This window comes from Tauraco erythrolophus, chromosome Z (assembly GCF_009769465.1).
Source record: "Tauraco erythrolophus isolate bTauEry1 chromosome Z, bTauEry1.pri, whole genome shotgun sequence".
Lineage (NCBI taxonomy): Eukaryota > Metazoa > Chordata > Aves > Musophagiformes > Musophagidae > Tauraco > Tauraco erythrolophus.
Genome location: NC_141496.1, coordinates 29,797,040 through 29,820,112, shown reverse-complemented (window position 1 = coordinate 29,820,112; position 23,073 = coordinate 29,797,040). Strand labels below are relative to the sequence as shown.

Genomic DNA, 23,073 nt, shown 5'->3' with positions numbered 1-23,073 from the left:
GTTTTTCAAGTTTGCTGAGAAAGAGATACTTTAGAAGGATAGGGCAGTGAGGGAGTGAAGGAGACAAAGAACAAAAGAAAAGAAATCTTTTACCTCTGCAATTTTGGCTTCATAATCATTGGTGAGCTGAACACAGACATCTTCTGCCCTTAACTGACAGGCCTTTGCTACTTTTTCTTTCCATTTTTCTTCACTAAGAGAGCGCCATGCTGCCCATACTTTCTTCATCAAAGCTGTCCGGAATTGTCTGTCTGCTATTCTATTTGCATATTCCTTAGGAAACAAATATAGCCACATCATATGCGAGTTCAGGTTTCCTAAAAATGTAAGTACTCAAGAGAGTAAGGATGATTGTTTTACACCTTACTACACAGGCCACAGTAGGAATTCCTAAACTGAGTTACACGTGCCGCAGTGAAGTGGTACACAAACATAGCATTAGCAGTTCGAAGTTTCTTCCTGCACACGTCAGGGAGCGTTACCATCCCCAGTATGAGAAACCATATTTGTGAACTCGTAGGATACACAGAACAGTGTTTTCACTCTGAGCTTAATGACACTTACACCATATAAGTGAGGTTGTTGTGTAACCATGCATGTGTGAAGCCATTTAGTGGGTATATGGCATATTTTGATTCACTGCAGGAACCCTATAAAACCTGCAGTCACAAAGACTGCAGATGATTACCATAAAACACCAATTTTAAAAAATAAATTTAGACTTCAGGATGCTTTAAAAAGTCCTTTAAGATGATTCAATTACTCTATTTCAAAATAGTCACCACACTAACAGTCAGCATTAAATTATTTTTTCAGAAATTAATTAGAAAAAATTAAAAGAGCTGAGTAAAAAACAGAGTTCAAATTACCAGTAAATTCTAAAATGGGAGGGAAGGAAAAGAGAAAAGGCTATCCTTCTCTGCAAATCAGCAGAGTTTTGGATAGCGTCAATGAACTTGAGTCTAGCCAGGAATCTGTCTGTACCAATGAAGAAAAGTCTCAAATACAGCTTCTCCTTTTCAACAGCCTGGAATGGGAAAGGTTGGAAGTCTTGCCGTCCTTCTTTCCTGTCATACTTCACTTAGGATCCTTGGGATACTTCTTTTCTGTCATATTTCACTTAGTATCCTTGGGATCCTTCTTTTCTGTCATACGTCACTTAGTAGACTGTTTACTGTTAGATGCCTGAAGCAATGCCCAACATCATCTGTGTGACTAGCTCTTGGCCACTTGAAGTTTTGGCAATACGAGAACAGAGGGCAGCTGAAGTTTTAATTGTGAAAGTGGCTTCCTCCAAAAATATGATACTGTATCATATCACTTTTTAGAAGTAATGCATTTGAAATTTAGATAGAGATTCCCTTGGCACCTACAGATAGTGTAAACTATGGTGATTTGCTGTGAGCTGATCACAATAATTGCAGTAATTTTCACCATCCCAGAGAGTATTCCAACAGCAGAGTCCTTTTTAGAACTCGTGTTTTCAAACTCTTATTTGACATTGTCAAACACATCAAAATAGAAACACTGTCATTTCTTCAAACTGTAACAGGAACTGCAGCAACTCCGACCCTTTTGAGTTCAGAGGTTTCATTTTCATTGCATTTTCATTTTGTGCACATACCTCTTGTTTGGCTTTAACATGCTGAATCCGCCACAGCGTAAACTTTCTCATCAACTCTATTCTCTCCTTTTGCCTCTCTAATGCTTGGGTCAAGTTAGTAATCACCTGCAAAAATATTTATTAACACTGTGTCAATAGCTACGATCATTTTAAGGTCAAATAGAATGTACATTATGCATTAGTTATTTTTTCACTTAAAGCATTTAACAGATGTTTTTTACTGAATCTTCCCCTTACCCTCATCAAATAATCAGAGTTCAAATAAGAAGTAAATTTCCTGTGGCTTCAACACTCAGACTGCAGCACTTAGACACTTTCACTGTGTAGGATGAATAACTGTGCTGCTATTTCACCCTGCATCTGCAGGTTTCTGTCCTACTTCCTTATAATTAAAGGTCACTGTAGCGTAAGGTCAGAAGAATCACTTACTTCAAAGACAATTGTGACAAATTAGGAACATTTATACTAAAAGTTTGGTTTAATGCATTATTAACTGAAGTATAAAGAAATAATTTACCTGCAGAAAGCCTATTCAACTGTCTGAACAGAATAAACAAGCTAAGGAGTTGCTAAGAACTTGCAAAGTCTCATTAAGAATCGTTATTCTCTTTAAAAGTTCCCATAAAGACATCACATAGACCTATCAGAATCAAAACATTTGAGAGGCACGATGGCCTACTGGATAGGGAACGCAGCTAGGGACTTTTACCACCAATGCCTACATATGTTTTAATCAGTATACAGAAGCAGCTGAGGTTCCCTGATTGAAAATTAGGCCAGGCATGATGCAAATTGGGTACACCGAATCACTATTTCTCTATATATTTTTGCCTAACTTCTTAAGCAAAATTCTGGCATCAGTCACTCATGAGCAACTCCAACGGGAAATAGTGACCATCTTGAGACTAACGTAAAGTTATTTTAACTACTGCATAAAGATTATGAAGAACGATATTCTATGATGTCATATGCTAACGTATCTTAGTATGTTATACTACATGTTACACGGAATAATTATTGAACATCCATCAGTGAAATGTATGATACTTAAAATTTACCCTTAAATCAACAAAGTTATCAATAAAATAGTACAAAACTCCTATTTTGTTTCAGTACAGAATTTTATACAAACTGCTTCAGTCAATCTTCAGAATGTTTAATGAAATATTACTAGGCAAAAGCTTGGCTTCTTTAAGGTGTTCAAAATACCAAAGTCAGAAAAAATAAAGGTCGATTTGATACATTCCAAGTAATTTAAAGCTGATCCATCTCCAGATTTTTGAGAACGAGTACTTCATAGCACTATATATTAATAAATCTAGTATAAGCTACTCTGCTTAAATATGACTAATTTTAACATTTTGCCATTTCAGAATAACTGATTAGTCTCGGCTATATAAATAACAATGAATTTATCTAAAATTAGAAGTATATTGGCATAAATTATCAACAAATCAAATAAGAAAATAGAAAGAAAAGCAAATTAATATAATCAATTACTTTTGTTGAAAAAGTGTCATATACTAACATAAAACACCAACTTTTGATGCTGCTTGATACCTGTTGATACACATTGGAAGTCTTAGCCTGAATCCATGTTTGTTAATTAGTAGGTTTTTGCCACTAAAAAGCATTTGTGAGAATTACAATGTGAAAACAAGAATCTACAGTATTCATAATATTTGTGAGGCTGTTGGACTTTGGGTTATACCCATGTCAGAATATAGTAGTTTTGATAAATATGGTGTGATACATGGAAGCACTCCCATCTACCATTAACACGGTGGCAATAATAATTTTCTACTGAAAATAAATTTTTAGAAACAGAACTGTAAAATTGGCTGAAGAAATAATTTCTTTGCATCAGAAAAAAGATACTGCTTTCAAAGTATCATCAAGAATTATGACACATTAAACACGAGTGACATACAATGATATCCAATAGAATTAGGTATGTTTGAATGGTATACACTGAAATAACCATGGCTCTACAGATATGCACTAGATAAACGATACTGCACTAATCCTGTTCTTGTAATGTTACAATGTTTGTATTTGCTTGGTCTGTAAGATTAGACTGTTTTCAAAGGAACATGGAACATGATCTTCCTCCATATTTTTACTCCTTCAATGGATGTTTTTAAAAAGAAGGTAAATAGGATTTAAAAATCCAAACTCCATTGAGCGTTCTCAAGTACAAGGTTAAAACTTCAGAAGAGCAGTAAGAGGATTCAATTACATTGTGTGATTGCAAGGCTGTCAAAATTTTATATCCACTTCCACAGTGGAAGGATAAATTAGTTAATTTTGAAGTCGTTGATATTGTTGATAACAGAAAAGCGTAACGCAGAGACACCAAATGTACAATCTTAAGAATTTGTACAAATGTACAATTTCTAAGAATACTAAACCAGAGACTTTCTAATATTTAAGAGACTGCTGCCCTTTTAAAATTCAAGAAAACCAATCCAATCATTGAAAAATTAAACATTTTTAAAGTGTAAGAGCTAATCGATTAATCTAAGCCAGTATATTATTTACTTTGTTCTGTTACTTGCTGCAAGAAGAATTTTGTTCAAAGACATGGACCTAAAAATTCACTATGGATATTTTTAAAAAGGGAAGAACTGTTGAATTGTGAAATTGAGCTACTACCTCATCTTTTCTGCCAATAGAGATTTCGTAAGTACGTAGCAACTCCTTTAGGTTTTCCATCTCATTGCTCAATTGTCTGACGTGTGCCGCATGTTTCTCCTTTTCTTGTCTCATTTGAAGCTTGTGATGTTCGATCAAACTAAGCTTCCATTTTCTCAATTCAGTCAGAACATTTGTCTGAAAAGTTAAAGGGATGACAGTAGTGCAATTAGTAAAATTATTCCCTCCTCCCTGATCTTTTAATCTTAAAACACTTAGCAATTAAGGAGACATGAATACTTACAGTGATGTCTTCATTACACAGGCTGTTTATAACTATTATCAGACATAACAAACTATCGAATGATAACTGAACATCCCTAATGGAGAAAGTTATTCTACACCACACTGACATGTGTATATGATTTTTAAGGATTCCATATAAAATAAATACCTTAAGATTTCCACTCCAGAGATCAAGTATGTTTTCTATTCGAGTTACTTTTTCATCAGGTGAAGTTAATTCAGTCACTATGGTTTCATTGATTTCTCTTGGATCATGCGTTGACCCTTGTGAAGAAGTCTCTTCTGAAAGACCAGGGCAAGGTCGTTCCATATTGGCCTCAGAAGGCTCCTTCACCGATACCAGGACTAAAAATGAAACACAGAATAAGGATTGATACTCTAGAAAGGCTAACTGGTCTGCATTCTGGATGGAAGTCAGAAGACAGGCATTAAAAAAAGCCCTAAACCCCAAAATATTTATGCCATCAGAAAACTCCTCTCCCCATGTAAAACAAGCAACTCAATTCAAATATATACTTCCAAGATATAAGGATATGTAAACCAACAGGCCTACTGTAACGTTAGTTAAATCAAAACCCTTAAAGATAAGAATCTTTCAATGTCATTTCATTTTAAATAAGATGCTCACAGCAAGTACCAAAAATATAGTGTTGCTAGCAACAAAAAGCTTCTCTTTCAGTAAAGATTTCTTGTCGATTAACATCTCAGGTTAAAAAAAAAAACCATAACTTTTGCAATTTTCCTTAATGAGACTGTTAACTCCTGAGGCCAGAGGCCCGCCTTGCGCATTCACAACACAACTTGTAGGTATATTTCAATGTTGGTCTGTACCTGTATCCATTTTCCTCACAGCCTTTAATTTGCTTATCTAATTAGATTCTAAAGTCTTTGAGAAAGGAAGTATGTGCTATGAATTTATATAATGCCTTTCACTATAAAGTCTCACTTTCAGGTGCTGTGGCTAACTACCACTGCAATAAAAATTAATCCACACTCAGAAGCGAATAGGCATGCATTTGAGTTCCAACTGATGGGAAGAAAAAAAACAGGCTAAGAATAAAGAAGTTTAATATTAAAGATGAAATTAAATAGTTTCGTATTTAGTTATTCCTTATAGAAAATTTATTTGCGTTGGCAGCTGAAAAAAAAAATTTGGAAAGAAGAGAGATCAGCAGATTCCTGGTATTAATAACAAACAGGGCAACTTCAAAAGAATACTATCCTTTCTTGATAAACAGAGAGAGGAAACCTCCAACATTTTAGTCTTCACTTCTGAAAACAAAAGTTACCTGTAAAATTGGTTTCATAGTGGATGGGTAAGCATGGGCATGTACGAGCATGCAGATAGAACCCGAACTGTTAGTCACAAAGCAGTACTTTCAGTGGACACTGGAAATGTGCGTTTCCAATTTATTCAAGGCCGAGCCTGATAGTTGACACTCTTACAGTTACTGTCACTGTTAGCTCCTCTCGCTTTCTTTGGACAGGAGACCTATCTGGCTAACACCCCTCCTCATCAAGTAGGCTGAATTGTAACTACTACACTTATGCTCCAAAACAAGAAGGAAATAAGGAAGAACACACGCAGAAGCAGTTACAACTGCTTTTTGGTGTTTCTCCCAAGGTCATATACAACTACACACCATAAAATTAAAATCAGCTTGAGCTAAAGAAGCCCCATCTAACACACCATTTCTCTAGACTAAATTCCCTACTTCATTACCTAAATAGAAGAGCAGGAACAGATTATTCCCAATCACACCAGTATATTAAGATCAGGCTCTAGCTTTTGGTCATTGTTTCTCCTGCAAATGAGAGAAGTATTGCTTAGCTAATGGCAGAATTTGAATCTTTGTTGCTTGTAAAGACCTCCAAAGAATAAGACATGCTAAACAGATGACCCAGACTTCTTGAAATATGTCTAATTTCAATGATGAAGAATCTGGCTGGTCTTTCACAATATAAAATAGTTGGCACTGTTACTATCATCAAGTACTCCCAGTTATGTCCTTCACCACTTGTTCCCATTCCTGCATGTCACTGCATTCTTCCTTCAATTGTGATTTGCTGTAAAATGCATTAAGATTTGGGTTTTTTTATTTTTATTTTTTTTATTTATTTACTTGGATTACAAAGATATCCAACTTACACAGCACAATTTGCAAGATGTTTACAAAGAAAACATGGAAACGGGATATTAACCTAGATGGACAACTGCTGTAGTCCAAGATTTTAGTATTACAAATTCTTCACTCTCCTCCCCTTAATCCTCCCTACATACAGATCACCCTAACTCAGCTTCCATTCTTGTCATTTACTATAGGATGCATCCTTCACTGAATCCACTGAGTGTATGTTACATGTTGATATCATCATTTCATGTAATTTATCTGGGCCTTCCAGTATTGACATATTTTTCTACTTGTATAAATATTATAGATTTCATAGATTTCTAGGTTGGAAAAGACCTTAGAGATCATCAAGTCCAACCATCCCTAATCCCCATTAAACCATATCCTCAAGTAGATCATCCACCATATTCTTAAACGCATCCAGGGATGGGGACTCAACCACCTCCCTGGGCAGCCTATTCCAGTGGCTGACAACCCTTTCAGAGAAGAAATACTTCCTAACATCCAACCTGAATCTCCCCTGACTAAGCTTATGTCCATTTCCTCTTGTTCTATCACCCATCACTAATGTAAAGAGTCCTTCCCCTACCTCCCCACCATCTTTTCTCAAGTATTTATAGGCCATAATCAGGTCTCCCCTCAGCCTCCTCTTCTCCAGGCTAAACAGCCCCAACTCCCTCAGCCTCTCCTCATAAGTTTTATTTTCCAGCCCCTTGACCAGTTTAGTCGCCCTTCTTTGGACTCGCTCCAGGAGCTCAATATCTCTCTTAAAGCGAGGGGCCCAAAACTGGACACAATATTCCAGGTGCGGCCTCACCAGTGCCAAGTACAGGGGCAGGATCACTTCCCTGCTCCTGCTGGTCACACTATTCTTGATACACACCAGTATCCCATTGGCCTTTTTGGCCACCTGGGCACACTGCTGGCTCATATCAAGCCGGTAGTCAACCAACACCCCCAGGTCCTTCTCCACCAGGCAGCTCTCCAGCCACTCTTCCCCGAGCCTATAGCGATGCTTGGGGTTTTTATACCCCAAGTGAAGGACTCTGCACTTGGCCTTATTAAAGCTCATGCCATTGGCCTCAGCCCAACGATCCCATCTGTTCAAATCCCTCTGAAGGGCCTCCCTACCCTCAAGCAGATCGACACAGCCTCCCAGCTTGGTGTCGTCCGCAAATTTACTGAGGGTACATTCAATCCCCTCATCCAGGTCATTGATAAAGATGTTAAACAGAACTGGACCCAGCACTGAGCCCTGGGGAACCCCACTGGTGACCGGCCTCCAGCCGGATTTAGCCCCATTTACCACCACTCTTTGGGCCCGGCCGTCCAGCCAGTTTTTAACCCAAAGGAAGGTGTGCCTATCCAGGCCAGCAGTTACCAGTTTCTCAACCAGAACACTATGAGAAACTGTATCAAAGGCTTTACTGAAGTCAAGGAAAACTACATCCACAGCCCTTCCCTTGTCAACTAATTTCATTCTTAGTCCTAACGCTCTCGTCTGTCACCTCCATTCCTTCCACTGCATTACATGATGCCATTCAGTTACAATGCACCAAGATACCAAGGACATGGAATCATTTGGAGGTACTTAATTAAATAATTCCCACATGCATTTACTCTGACAAATCTCTAGACTGTATTCTTGCTTATAGCAGAGGTAATGAAATTAGCTGGTTTTCCAGATGTCTGTTTTCCCCAATACTACTGTTCCGTTTTTTTTTTTGTTTGTTTTTTCTGTGTTCTTCTAGTATCTGCCTTTTTCTGCTTTTATTAAGTAAATAAGCTCTGGCAGCTGTTCTCATACATGATTTGCTATCAGTGGCCCAAGCTAAGGGTAGTAATTTGCTAAAATGTATAGCTTAAAAAAAAAATCTTCTCAGAAGTTTAATGGATCAATACTGAGGACTGGGAGGCTGAACAGAAGGAATTTTCCTACTGTTTGGGCATGACTCATCGTTACATATCTTTGCTACAAATAATTTACTGCTCCAATCTTAGTCATTTGTAAATTTAATCAACTAAACTGGTAACAAGAACAGGAAATTAAGTTTCAGGTTTCAAAGTTTAAAAGCATTTGGACATCGAATTAAATAGTACAGCATGTTTATTGCCATTATTTCCCTTGTTTGACTGGACACTTTTAGTGAAGATGCTATGTATCATTAAATTTACTGCAACAAGTAAAGGTTACCAGCAATTAGACTTCTACTTCCAGAGCGGAAACATCCACTTCAGTTTCAAAAACCTGAGGAGAAAGTCAAAACACCAGACCAAAGAATACTCAACAAACAGAACTTAATTTCAGAAGGCATCAGGTGGCATTGGAAACATTGTTGGTTTCAAGACCAACATCGCATGGAAAAGGGGAAAAAAAAAAAACATTGCAAGCATGAGAAACTCTACAGAAGAACAAACTTTTAGGTACTAACTCTACACCCAGCACAGATATTTGTTTTACAAAGTCATAGAACACTACCCTCATAATCTATGTTTTTGTTATTTTAACACAGCATCAGCATTAAAACCAGACAGAGAAAGGACAAATGTCAAGGAGCCTGATTTTCAGTACGAACATGTAACAAAGCCAAAAAAATGAAACCAAACAAAAAAATTAACTGTCCTTCAGAAACTAATCTATCCTATTGGTCAGTATCGTAAGTATAATACTGAACTTGAATTTAATGACTTTCTCACTGTTCATCCAAAGTCTTGCTATCAGTATTGGGGGAAAAAAAAAAAAAAAGGTATTCTGAGGCTATTAACACCATGGCAAACACCACTGCAATATGCAGTCATTGGACAGATTTTGGTCAGATCTGTTTTTAAAAGTTGAAATAACCTTCTTTATACAATTAGATAGTTTAAAGCTCTGTCTCAAGGAGATACAAGATATCTGTTTCCTAGAGTGACAGGACGTAGCGACATTTTGAACAGCAAACCTATGTTTTGATAAAGCAGCAGAGCACCAGAAGTTTATTTAAAGTGTGCAGTTTCACGATGGGGCCGTGTAAATATTGATCTTGCCTCAGTCTCTGAGAAGATCAAGAGCACCTTCTTTACTGTTTTTAATCATTTTCTTTTCATTTTGAAAATAAAAGGTAAATGGTGTTTTGCATGGTGCTGCCCTTTGCAAAGATAATACACATCTAAGTGTCTATAATTAAGGGAAATATGTGGCTCCTTGTGATGAGCAATATATAAAACTGAAATGCAAAATTTTGGTCACCATCAAGTATAACAGCATTTCTTTTTCCTGTCCCTTTGGTAATACCAAGCATATTGAAAGATAACTCTGTTCAAGTATTTCAAGAGAAGCAATCACGGGAATGGAAATTTGTCCTCTCACTTTCGTTGTGCACCTTTAGGCAAGAAAAAGGAACAAAGACTTCATAGGCTACCTGTTTGCCACCAGGAAAAAAAAAAAAGTAAGAGCACAACCCCTCTCACAGAGCTAAGAGAGACAGCAGACAGTGCTGGCTACGAAATTCTCTTAAGACAAAGATGATAGAAAATGGAGTATATAGCTGTCTACCAAAAAAAAAAAGCGTTAAGTTGAGAGTTTTGATTCTTGTCCTCTTTCTTACGAACAGCACTATCACATATCACAAATATTCCCTTACAAGACAATGTTCCACTCACACTGGGAGACAAAACTCTTAAGCAGAGACAGCACTGGGGACAAGACCTGAACTGGGATTTGCTCCGTAATGTAATTCCACACAGCTGGGTTTGAAATTTTCTAGTCCTCTGTCAAGAACAACTTCCGAGGCTGAGGAATGCTTCCAGCAGCTGACCTGAACTGCTCTACAATGCAAGAATTCCACAAGTGTATTTGAATCCTGGCAATCTGCTACCGTCACTGATCAACAGCCTGCTACAATGGAAGAAGATTCAGAGAAATAAGCACTATGCACATGAAGATCTGGGAAGAACACAGGGAGTGACCATGACTGTTGTAAAGCAAGCTGAACTTACCTCAACACAGGGACGGTCAGAACGTGGACTTTGTTTTTCATAAATGGCTGTACCAGTTGAGCAGATCAACTGGTTGTGTAAGTGGCCTTAAATCAAGAAGTAGGAATACATTCCTGTGCTAGTCATGCAAGCACACAGGGAGTGTTGGCTCAGGCCAACACAGTACAAAAACTGAGCAAACAGCAACATGAACTTGCAACAGAGCAACAGGCTTGAGCTGGCTTTAGCTCACATAGTCTTTCTGGCAACTGGGGACACCCAGCGACATGATGGTTAGTATACAGAGACCGGTAAGAGGAATCATGTTTGTACTGTGATCTACTGTATATTACAATTACACTACCATGCTGTGACTGTTTACCAAGTGCTGCTCAGATTTTGACTGACACACAGCTAATGCTAAGACCTGGTGTATCCTGGAAGTAATGCCATTAGGTCAAGGCAAGAGCAGCAAGTAGGCAGGACACGATGGACAGAAGGGCTAAAGGTCATTATGCAGCTGTTATCACCTGCAGCTTGCTGTCTACTGCAAGTATAATCCTTGCACATTGATTGTCTGGCAGTTCCTTCAGAATCCACTCACAGAAACAGTACAGATCAAACTTCCAAGCTGGAAGGTATAAATATGTCAGCTTACCCAAAAAGCTTTTGAAACGTATCCAACCGCAGCTAGACTGCTGAGGCTTTTGTGCCTCTCTGCGTGATACAACTATTTTGCTCCTAGAGCTGTGAGCTACCAGTTATGAATCAGAGAACTCATGAGCTAGAAACCTCAGGAATTAAGGGATGAATTAGCAAATTCACATTTTAGACTAGTCTGTACAAAGGGGATTAAGCCTTTGTTTGATGTGTGTGTTTTCTTTCCTATTGAGCTCAGAAAATAAAGGTTAAATTACTGACCTGTCAGTTTGAGAGATCCAAACACACCATGACATGTGCTTGCATTACGATTTCAGTATATTGTTCTATCACTCTGCTAAATCAAGACTCCGTGTAACAGCAAATATCTTCAGACAAGTAAACTGGTATACGAGACTAAACCCTCCTTGTGTGCAGTACCTAAAGGAATCTAATCAGAGAATATTGGACTCTTGACCATAGCCACAGAAAGTTATTTGGCTGTGGAAATCACAGATAGTTCAAACGTTACTTTTAGGTGAATCTGCAAGACTGCAATTTTTGGTACCTTGACCTCATATAACAAATAAGGATGTTTTATTCCCCAATCAAAATATTTTCTACCATAATTTTTAAACCTCAAATGACTGTTCTCATTCTAGGAGTTACAGGAACACCTCTTACTATAGTGGAATCTTTGCTACGATGTTTGACTGTTCAGGAATAATTGCCGTAGTACAAACTACCAGCAGCTCCTATTGATGTGATTTCGTACACAACTTGGTACAATTCCCACACAGGACATAACTACGCTGGACCAAGTTAATAATCTTCAACATGTAAAAATCAAAATGCAAAGTCTGCACTTGAAACTTTTTTGTTGGTAGAAGTTTTTCTAACATTATTCACATTCTAATTCCAGATCTAGTTCCATTACAGAATATTCTCTCTCTTCAAATCTCCATTCTCATGCTTTCAATGAACCCCAAATCCTGCCTTCTACATTTCCTATGGCAATCTGATATTCAGAAGAACAACCACGCTAATTCTGCACTGGGAGAAGTTATGAATATAATGTCCTTAAGGACTAAGAATCTCCCTTAATGTACAAAAATGATAAAATATTTCTCTTTATGGCATACTGGAAAGAAATGTATTGGCTTAGGTGCCTGAACGTTTAGATCTAAACTCCACTGCACAGACTCATTACAGAAGGATATAGAGCATAACTAATGTACCACCCTTGCCTTAATCACATTTCTTAATTTAAGAACCTGTTTCTAGATAATTTTTTTATTATATTGTATTAACATGAGTTAACTAAGTGGAAATTGACAGCTTACTAAGACTGCTTTATACTCCAGTGAAAATAATACACAATTTAAGAAGACAGATTTTTTTTTTTTTCCCCCCTCTCATGGCTCTTTTTCTAATATGAAATAAACAACTTCCAGTGTCTGCATTGCCCTTTGCAATCGCACTGGTAAATCCCTGCTAGTAGAGAGTTTTTTAGCTCTGATCAGCATGGCCAAGAGTTCTTGCACACATTAGCCACGAATAACATTTAATCCAAGACGATGATTAGCACAAGATGTACACAGTGCTTCGAGGCTGCTTAGTCTCTAGTACTAAAATTATCTACACGTTTTGCACCCCATGCTCCTCTAAATGGTAGAGATAAACCCATCCTCAAGGATCACAAAAAGAGGAGTGAAGTGAAAACTGCAGGTAAATATTTTTATCATGAAATAGCATGATAAAGAAAAGAAGCTAGTTTAAAGTAAGTTCTTCCTAATTAAGCTAAACTCCCTAGTAAAGAAATGATGCAGGTATGATTGTTCACTATTTATTCCAAAGCAAAATTAACAGAGCTTTCTCAATCTAAATGGTAGTGACAAAAGCAAACAACACATAACCATAAATACCAGTGTTTCTAACGCATTACAAGACGCTAAGTTTATACAGTGCTAAATACCAAGGAATAAACTAGAATAGAGCAATTGAACTAAAAGAGCAAGAATGACATTCACGTCATGACAGGATTAGTCATTACACAAAGCCCTTTTAAGGTAACCCTTATTTCCAAACAATCATATTTTAAATACTCTTTTATCATGGCAGCACTTATATGAGCATAAACAATTGTGACCTGTCAAATTTCGATGTAGTATATTATTACGTAAGGCCACCTCTTTTTGCACTAATACACCAACCACTTTAAACATCTGCATCACAAAACTCAGAGAACTGTCAGCACATCAGTACTATCATCTGCAAGTGATGCCAGAGAGAGAACGCTTCAGTGAACATGCCTTCCTAAATTTCTGGTGCAAAATGTAAATGTACTATATATGACCTACATATATTTTTCAAACAGAAGCTATTAGAAAACTTAAGTCGAAAAAGTTGTATCATTGTTCTTGTAAGCTCAATGCACATGTTACCTGGAGTCTTACAGTGAATGGCATCATCTGTTGCACTCGAAAATCTTCCACCTGCTCTCAGTTCTGACCACTTTGAGACACACTGTTCAAACTTCGGAGTCACTACAGCGTAACGAAGCAGCTCTTCATATTCATCCTGTCACAAAGTGATGACGAATCATTATAAAACTACAATTACATTTCTGAAAACTAGATATATGTAGGAAGGAGTGGCAATGGTGTTGGATAATTTTTGAGAGGTTTTTAACTATTATTATTATTATGGTGAAAACTAAGAGGATTTCCCTTAAAGTTGCAAAAGTGAGCTGTTTTCCTACCATGACTATAATAAATTATCATTCTCTTGTTTCATGTTCATTCCCATTACAACCAGATGCACTGCAATAGTTACACAAAAAGACTTTGCTACATGCCAGAATTGGATACTATAAGAACACTTGATTACCTAGTTATTTTCTTTAGAGTAGTTATAATGATTCTCACCTTATATTATGCATTTGTTAAAGTACATAGGTACAGGGAATGTATATATGACTAATATAAAAGCTTTTGTGTTAAAAAGTTATAAACCAGTCTAACCGCTGTGGCCTTACACTATGTACTAAAGTCAGTCAATTAACTTCACATTTTTTTGAAATCTCCTAGCTAAACAGATTTTCAAAACAGAAGTATTTTGAGTTCAATGTGAAACTGTGAAAAATCTGTATTATAGCTTAAACGTAGAATCCAGTAATTAATTTAAAAAGCTCCAGTAGCAGTTAAACGCTGAAACCGATCAAAGCCACTAATTATGGAAAAAAAAGGTCAGTTGGGAAGCACTAAACCAGGTCACTAGCAGTTATTTCTTCTTTACTTAATACTATTGTACTAATTATGTTTAGTATCCTAATGAGGTCAAACCAATTGTGAATTGGGAAAAGTTAGAGTGGAAACAATCAGTTAAAAGTACCAATTACATGTAATATGTTTTTGAATCTACCAGCTGAAAAGGATAATGTTTTAAAACTTCCTGTGTGACTCTTACAATTCTGTGGGTTTCAATTAATTAGAGAACATTTTAAGAAGCTAGGTTTTGTATATTTTAGCTGAATTCTAGTTTTCTTTCAAATTTCCACTTCCCATCTTCTAGCCTATCATGTTAAAATTAAAAGGCTAAATAAATGTATGTGAAGCTATATAATTACAAACAAATACATAGTGTATCTTTTTGATAAGCAAAAGTATCATATTCCACATAAAAGGCATAGTTAGTTGCTAATCAACAAGTTATCAATTTTGCCATATACATTACCTTTCTAAAAAAAATACAGTTTAGATTTTATTAGATGTCAGGTACCTTCCAGTGAGGAATTATGTGGGTCTATACAAAATTCCCTGTAGCAAAATTTCAGCAGAGTAAAAAAGCCAATATAGCAGTCTTTACCTTAACTCATCCAAATCAAGTGATTGTGCAGAAGACAATAGATCACTTCTTTGTCTTCTTCAAAGATACTGCGTGACCAAATAGCAACTTAAAACTAATTCTTCCCCCCAGACAAGCTAGTTTTCAGCCGGAGCTGATCCAGCTGCTTCCATGAGTACTTTATTCAATTATGGGATACAGTAGGTGAGATGTTAGGTGCAAGTAGGTAGCTCATTTTCGGTCACCCTATTTAATCACTAGCACACCGTCTGTTTTTACTACAGACATTCTGAGCACTCAAAATATACATACCAAATTATGGCAGGAAATTTATCTAGTCTTTCAAGCCCTAACGCTCTTATCAAAACCCAAAGAATCCACTATGTGCAAGAACACACACTCTTATGCACCAACAGAAAGTCTCAACAGACAGCATCCAGTGAAAAAGCTAGAAATAAACGCTTACAGCATTACAGCACTGTTGGAATGAAGTTGAAAGCGAATATAAAAAACCTCCACAGTATCTCAACTGTAACCAGAAACTTAGACACAAAAAAATTAATACTGGAGACTGCAATAGGAATAATGTAAGACAGAGAAATGAAAACATTAAGTGATTAAGTGTATTATCTCAATATTAAATATTCAATAACAAGAACACTGCAATTGGAATGTAATATTGACCAGCAAATTTCAAATAAAATAATCATAAAATAAAATTAATGATATATCTTTGGTTTACTTACTATCTTCGTTTTGCTTTAAATAAAACTTTCAACATGTTATATCAACTACAAAAATTCTGTTAAGAGCACAAAACTACAGGAATATGGTTCTAAGGCCTGAAGGTCAGAGGAGTTTTGATAATTCAATGCATACTACCTTGGTTTTGTAAAAGTAAGTAAATTAGTTTTGCAACCAGCAAAGGGCACAAGAGCATTCAGAGGTTTAAGTTTTCTTGTTCCTTCTTAAAGCATTATAAAAAAATCTACAGATGCTGCACAGAATTTGTCCTTAGGATTGCGGTCAAGGTTACTAAACAAGACAAAAAGAATGGATTGAAAGGTCAAAGTCTTGCAGAACTCAACTATAAGTAAATGGAAATCCTCTAAGAACCCTAAATGGATTCTTTTTATAAAGAAAATGTAACAATCTGGGGTCTATTTAAAAGCATCAAGTTATCAAATAGGCCCTTTGAAATTATCTAAAAGGAGTAGAGTACTTCCCTGTCAATAAACCTATTGCTCAGCTGTGATCCCAGTGTTCTTTTCTCAACAGTAACAGACTCCTATGAGGAGCAGCTAAGGACTTCGGGTTTGTCTACTTTGGGGAGAAGGAGGCTGAGGGGCAACCTCACTGCTCTCTACAGCTTCCTGAGGAGGGGAAGTGAAGAGGGAGGTGCTGATCTCTTCTCCCAGGTACCCACTGAAAAGATCATAGAATCATTAAGGTTGGAAAGGACCTCTAAGATCATCAAGTCCAACTGTCAACTCAATACCACCATGCCCCTAAGTGCTACATCTACATGGTTTTTGAACACTTCCAGGCATGGTGACTCCACCACTTCCCTGGGCAACCTGTTCCAATGTTTGAACACTCTCTCAGTAAAGAAATTTTTCCTAATATCCAATCTAAACTTCCCTGGCACAACTTGAGGCCATTTCCTTTTGTCTTATCATTAGCTACCTGGGAGAAGAGACCAACACCCACCTCGCTACAACTTCTTTTCAGGTAGTTGTAGAGAGCGATAAAGTCTCCCCTCAGCTTCCTTTTCTCCAGGCTAAACAACCCCAGTTCCCTCAGCTGCTCCTCATAAGACTTGTGCTCCAGACCCTTCAACAGCTTTGTTGCCCTTCTCTGGATGTGCACCAGCATCTCAATGTCCTTCCTGTAGTGAGGGGCCCAAAACTGAATACAGTATCCGAGGTGCAGCCTCACCAGTGCCAAGCACCGGGGCACAATCACCTCCCTACTCCTGCTGACCATGCTATTTCTGATACAGGCCAGAATGCTGTTGGCCTTCTTGGCCACCTGGGCACACTGCTGGCTCATGTTCAGCCGGCTGTCAACCACCACCCAAAGGTCTTTTTCTGTTGGGCAGCTTTCAAGTCACTCTCCCACAAGCTTGTAGCATTGTACGGGGTTTTTCTGACCAACGTGCAGGACTCAGCACTTGGCCTTGTTGAACCTCATACAGTTGGCTTTGGCCCATCATTTCCAGCCTGTCCAGATCCCTAAGCAGCGTCTTCCTACCCTCGAGCAGATCAACACTTCTCCCCAGCATGGTGTTGTCTACAAACTTACTTAGGGAGCACTCAATCCCCTCATCCACATCGTTGATAAAGACATTAAATGAGGCTGGCCCCAATATTGAGCCCTGAGGAACACCACTTGTGACTGTCCACCGACTGGATTTAACACCATTCACAACTCTCTGGGCTCGGCATCCAGCCAGTTTTTTACCCAGTGAAGAGTACACCTGTTTAAGCCATGAGCCACCAGCTTCTCGAGGAGAATGCTGTGGGAGGCAGTGTCAAAGGCCTGACTGAAATCCAGGCAGACATCCACAGCCTTTCCCTCATCCACTAGGTGGGTCACCTAGTCACAGAAGGAGTGAAGCAGGACCCACCCTTCATAAACCCATGCTGGCTGGGCCTGATCCCGATTGTCCTGCACATGCCCTGTGAGCACACTTGAGTGAATGCTGATGAACTGCTCCATGATCTTCACCGGCACTGGGGGTCAGTCTGATAGGCCTGTAGTTCCCCAGATGTTCCCTCTGGCACTTCTTGTAGACAAGTGTCATGTTGGCAAGCCTCCAGTCATCTGAGACCTCCCCTGTTAGCTAAGACTGTTGATAAATGATGGAGAGTGGCTTGGCAATCTCCTCCATCAGCTCCCTCCATACTCTCGGGTGGATCCCATCTGGCCCCATGCATTTGTGAGTGTCCAGGTGGTGTAGTAGGCCCTTGACTGCTTCCTCCTGGATTATGAGGGTTTTATTCTGCTCTCCGTCCCTGTCTTCTGGCTCAGGCTGAATACCCTGAAGATAACAGGTTAAAGACTGAGGCAAAGAAGGCATTAAGTACCTCAGCCTTTTCCTCGTCCTTGGTGACAATGTTCCCCTCCGCATCCAATAAAGAGTGGAGATTCTCCTTGGCTCTTTTTGTTGTTAATGTATTTGTAAAAACGTTTTTTGTTATCCCTTAGGACAGTGGCCAGGTTGAGTTCTAGTTGGGCTTTTGCATTTCTGATTTTCTCTTTACACGACTTTAACGAGATCCTTGAGTTGCTTGCCCCTTCTTCCGAAGGCAGTAAACTCTCCCTTTTTTCCTGAGTGTCAGCAAAAGCTTCCTGTTTAGCCATGCCACTCGTCTTCCCTGCCGGTTTGTCTTACAGCACATGGGGACAGCCTGCTCCTGTGCCTTTAAGACTTCCTTCTTGAAAAACGTCCAGCATTCCTGGACCCATTTGCCCTTCTGTATTGCCTCCCAAGGGACCGCCTCCCAAGGGACCCCCTCCACCAGTGTCCTGATCAGGCCAAAGTCTGCCCTCTGGAAATCCATGGTAGTGGTTTTGCTGACCCCCTTCCTTGCTTCACCAAGAACTGAGAATTCTACTATTTTATAGTCGCTAAGCCCAAGACAGCCTCCAGCCACCACATCTCCCATCAGTCCCTCTGTTTGTAAACAACAGGTCTAGCGAGGCATGCCCCCAGTAGGCTCACTTACCAGCTGTGTCAAGAAGTTATCTTCCACACACTCCAAGAACCTCTTAGATTATTCTCTGCTGTGTTGTATTTCCAGCAGATATTCGGTAAGTTGAAGACCCCCATGAGAACAAGGGTTAGCAATTGTGAGATCTCTGCCAGCCACTTGTAGAAAGCTTCATTTGCCTCTTCCTCCTGGTTGGGCGGTCTATAACAGACCTTGGGAATGGTTCAAAGCTGCACCATGGGAGGTTCAGACTGGACATTAGGAAGCATTTATTTACAAACGAGGTGCTCAACCACTGGAATGAGCTTCCTAGAGAGATGGTCAATGCCCCAAATCTGTCAGTGTTTAAAGGGCTTTTGGATAACACCCTTAATAACATGCTTTAACTTCTGGTCAGCTCTGAAGTGTTCAGACAGTTGGACTAGGTGATCATTGTAGGTACCTTCCAAATGGAACTATTCTATTCTAGATGTGTTCTTCATTGCAAAGTAGTCATTCATGAGTATTAGTTCACTATATCATTCTCTCCAAAGTGGCCTTAGAATCTCCTTGATAATCAATCATATCACAAAAGAGAATTCTGATCTTTCAAAACTTGTCGCACAACACCTTGATCCTGTTTTCCAACTACAAAAGGCATTGGAAACACAGATGAATTACTATTGCTGAACAAAAAATTAAGAAAACTTACCCATGAGATACGACCACAAATAGAGAAGCACACAAACTGCAGAAATGAATCACCCATAAACAGGCAGTTTAAAAGGGACAAAGTCAATTCACATGAAGAAACAAAAACCTTAATTTAACAATACTTCTGCTGTACACGCCCATTCCACTAGGTGACAAAAGTGGAGTTGCATTTCTATATGGCAACTGGCAAAACGTATTTGTGTCAAAACTAGCCTGTTCTGGATGGAATCCTATCAAAGGGGGAAAAAAAAAAATCCAATACTCAAATAGGAATAACTAATTATTAAAGGATGAAAAATCTGCTGCTTTCAAAAGAACAGGATAAAGACTTTATCCAACATCTTTGTATCCTCTCAGAAGAATTCTGAGCACAGAAAAAGCCCTCACTGTTATAATTCCAGCATATCTTGGCATATTTGATGCGGAAAAAAAAAAATAGCGTTTCCTTTCCGAGATTAACTTGGCCACAATCCTACTCCAAGGGAAAAAAATCCATTGAAAACAACTCAGTTCTTACAATGTCATGTAAGAAGTCTAACACATACTTACACTTCATCCTTCAGAAATAATGGGTTTCTATTCTACTGTGTCAAATTTATGCTTCTTGATAAGACTTAACACACATCAAAAATAACACCAGAAAAAAAAGAGGTAAGAAAACTGTTCTATTTTACTTGTAGCTATCATCAATCAACCTCTTAAGTTTCAATATGAATTTCACATAAATCGAAATTTCTTGTGAAATGCACAGAAGGGAATCCAAGTGAAGATATTTTAATCTCAGATTTTTTAATCTAATTTGCTTCTTTTCACTAATATTTTTGTTATTTTCCTGTATACGTAAAACATAAAAAGATGCAAGTTTTGTTAGATTTCCTCATAATTATCCTTTGCCAAATAAAATGCCATGACAGTGAACCAAATGAGGTTGCCTCTTTCCTACCTGAAGATCTGAAGAAACAGAACTGCCCCGAACAGAGTCTTTTGGCAAAACTGGACTTGTGCTTTTCTCCTCATCTGATGACATTCTGCACAAAGTTAGTCTATAAAACAGTAGAAGCTGAGCATTTTTCTGTTCCAACATGTTTACTGCATGTTTACCAACATTTTCCCCAGAAACAGATATTCTGCTGTGGAAACTACATCAACGCCCATTCGGTGCGCTACACTCATCATATAGTCTCATTATATAATGGTAGGTAGGAAACTGCCTGATCCAAACCTTACTCAAAGAACCATGAAAAGTCTTCCATTGACTTTAAAAGAAAACGATGGATGACCCAAAAGCAAAAATAGAAAAGTTTTCTCTTATTTTACATTGACTGAATAAGTTTAATACCTAATGTTTCACAACATACAACATAAAACTTTACATCCATGGTAACTAACACATACTGCTAGAGGAAAAGAAAAGAAACATATATCAAGAATAACAGAAGCCTTAATTTACAGATACATTCCTGTGTCAATCCCTCCTTCTTATTCACACTGTACTGTTATGGAGTTTTTCAGCTTGTTTCAGTACAAAACATTTACAGAGCAACACAGGAATGACTAAGTCACACTGCAATTTTTTTTGCCCCTGAACTACCCTCAATCAAAGCCCGACCTGAGATGATGCCCTGAATGCTCCACTTCAATACCCTGAAGCCTTCACTTAGTGGTCAACATCAGTCTCCCTCCACCTTTTTGACTCTTCTTGCCTTACAGGCCCAGGAAGACAAACAGATATGGAAGGACAAGTAATGCCTTAGGTTCAGGTAACACCAACCATTCCACCAACCTCTAAGCAAGACAGTGAGGTAGTCTTTGAACATTTGGGAAGTAGGCAATGCTGCAGAAGTCACAACAAACTTGAAGACTTTCTGAAAGATAGGTGTATCTTTTGATCTGCTGCATCCTTGAATAAATCCTTCAGTGAATAACTAAAGCTCTTGTGATAAAACTTGATAGGATATGGGGAAAAAGAACTCTAAAGGATATGGCAGGGAACAAAAGAAATTACAGAATGAGTAGTAACTGAGTATGAAGCAAGCTGAAATCACTAATGAATGAATAGCAGAGTAATGCAGTTGCCTGATGCACATGAAAAACAATGATCAGAAACGTTGAGCAGGGAGTTGTCAGCAGAGAGAAAGCACTGGAAAAAGACTACCATAAATAACCAGAGGAACTGACCGCTTGTAGAATGTAGCAAACAACCATGCAAGGAAAATTTATTTTTAGAGAGATCTTTAAAACTGTCAATCATAATATTCTCAGTTGTTTTTTAAACAGGTGCATTTTGTGACAGAAATGTTATTTTTAAATTGCTAGTTGTACTGTAATTAAACTGGCAGGAATATCTGTCTTAAGCATCACCTTTTTTCAAAATGTCAAAAAAATGCAATAATCTCATAGCTCTTTCTATAGCAAGACACATAGAAATTAAGTGTCTTTGTTCTTTGAGTTATTCTAGATGCTGCTTCTTCCTGTACCACAAAAATTCTCTCTGCCACGGGTATCTACAACATTAAGAAAGGGAATTTCATTTCTGTGCTGAAGATGTACATTTTGAAAATGGTATAAAGACAATTTTAAATGCTGAGATTTCCTATAGCCCAACGTTCACAAGACAGGACTACTGTCTCCTTACTTCCTGCTGTGCCCTAACATAACGACCAAGTTTTTTAAGTACAAAATATGAAGTCGTGAGGAGGTTTACTAAGTACTTTTATTGTTGCACACTGGTGTGTAGATGAGAGAAGAAATACTAGATAAACGAGGTAAGAAATACTAGCTTCCTCATCTCTTCCATTTTCATTGTCTCCTGCTCCTACAATTTTCTTCTTTCCTCTCTTACACAAATTATTCCCTATCTGTTCCTTTGGTTTTGGCCTCTCCAACTAATCAAATAACTTTATACTAGCACTCCCCCTTCCTTTAGTTGATAAATTCTTTTAATAGCCAAAAAATACTTCTTCAGTTATCTTAAAAAGTCAGCTTCAACTCTGTATGCCTTCCCACTCATACAGTTTCTCGGATTGTGGGTCTTGAGTACCCTAAAAGTCCTGGAGGTATTCAAACAATGTGGGGCTGGGGGTGGAGGGGGGTGTGCACTAGGGAGGATCATAAATGACCGACTATCTAGCACTTACAGGAAGGAAACGTGTATTTGCAGCCAGAAATTACAAACACTGTTCTCTCACCTTCTCAGTCCGCTTAAAAAGAAATAAACCACCAACAATTCCTCTGAGAAACAGGAGGGCAAATGGAGTCTCATGTGAACACAGATGAATCCAAGGAAGTGGAGGAGAAAGGTTTCTTCTGAAAAGTTTGTTCAATAACTTAAGACCACTGTCCTGTTTCAGTTTTCTGAGATCATGCCCTTGACACTCAGCCTAACGTACCTAGTTTGCTGTTTATCACTGAAACTACTCTCAAGTTTGTGGTTTTCCAAAACTTAAAAGGTTCCTTCGTTACAAGTGATCATTCCAGTGAAAATCCCAGTAAATCTAAAATTCAAGAAATCTGCTTATGTACAGAA

At 38.2% G+C, this 23,073-nt stretch overlaps 1 protein-coding gene across 2 annotated transcripts in view; it reads right to left on the bottom strand.

Annotated features, from left to right (window-relative positions):
• The window catches only part of POC5 (POC5 centriolar protein), a 30,395-nt gene extending 9,815 nt beyond the window's left edge, over positions 1-20,580 (bottom strand). The window contains exons 1-6 of one of the 2 annotated variants that reach the window (XM_086629410.1): positions 20,491-20,580; positions 13,737-13,872; positions 4,713-4,909; positions 4,280-4,456; positions 1,625-1,729; positions 94-273 (exon numbers count right to left, since the gene is read on the bottom strand). In XM_086629410.1, coding sequence (XP_086485536.1) covers positions 94-273; positions 1,625-1,729; positions 4,280-4,456; positions 4,713-4,909; positions 13,737-13,872; positions 20,491-20,574 — 879 coding nt within the window. In that variant the 5' untranslated portion in view covers positions 20,575-20,580. The remainder of the gene's footprint in view (positions 1-93; positions 274-1,624; positions 1,730-4,279; positions 4,457-4,712; positions 4,910-13,736; positions 13,873-20,490) is intronic. The other variant, XM_086629409.1, reaches the window with a different exon arrangement.
• Positions 20,581-23,073: the final 2,493 nt, after the last annotated feature.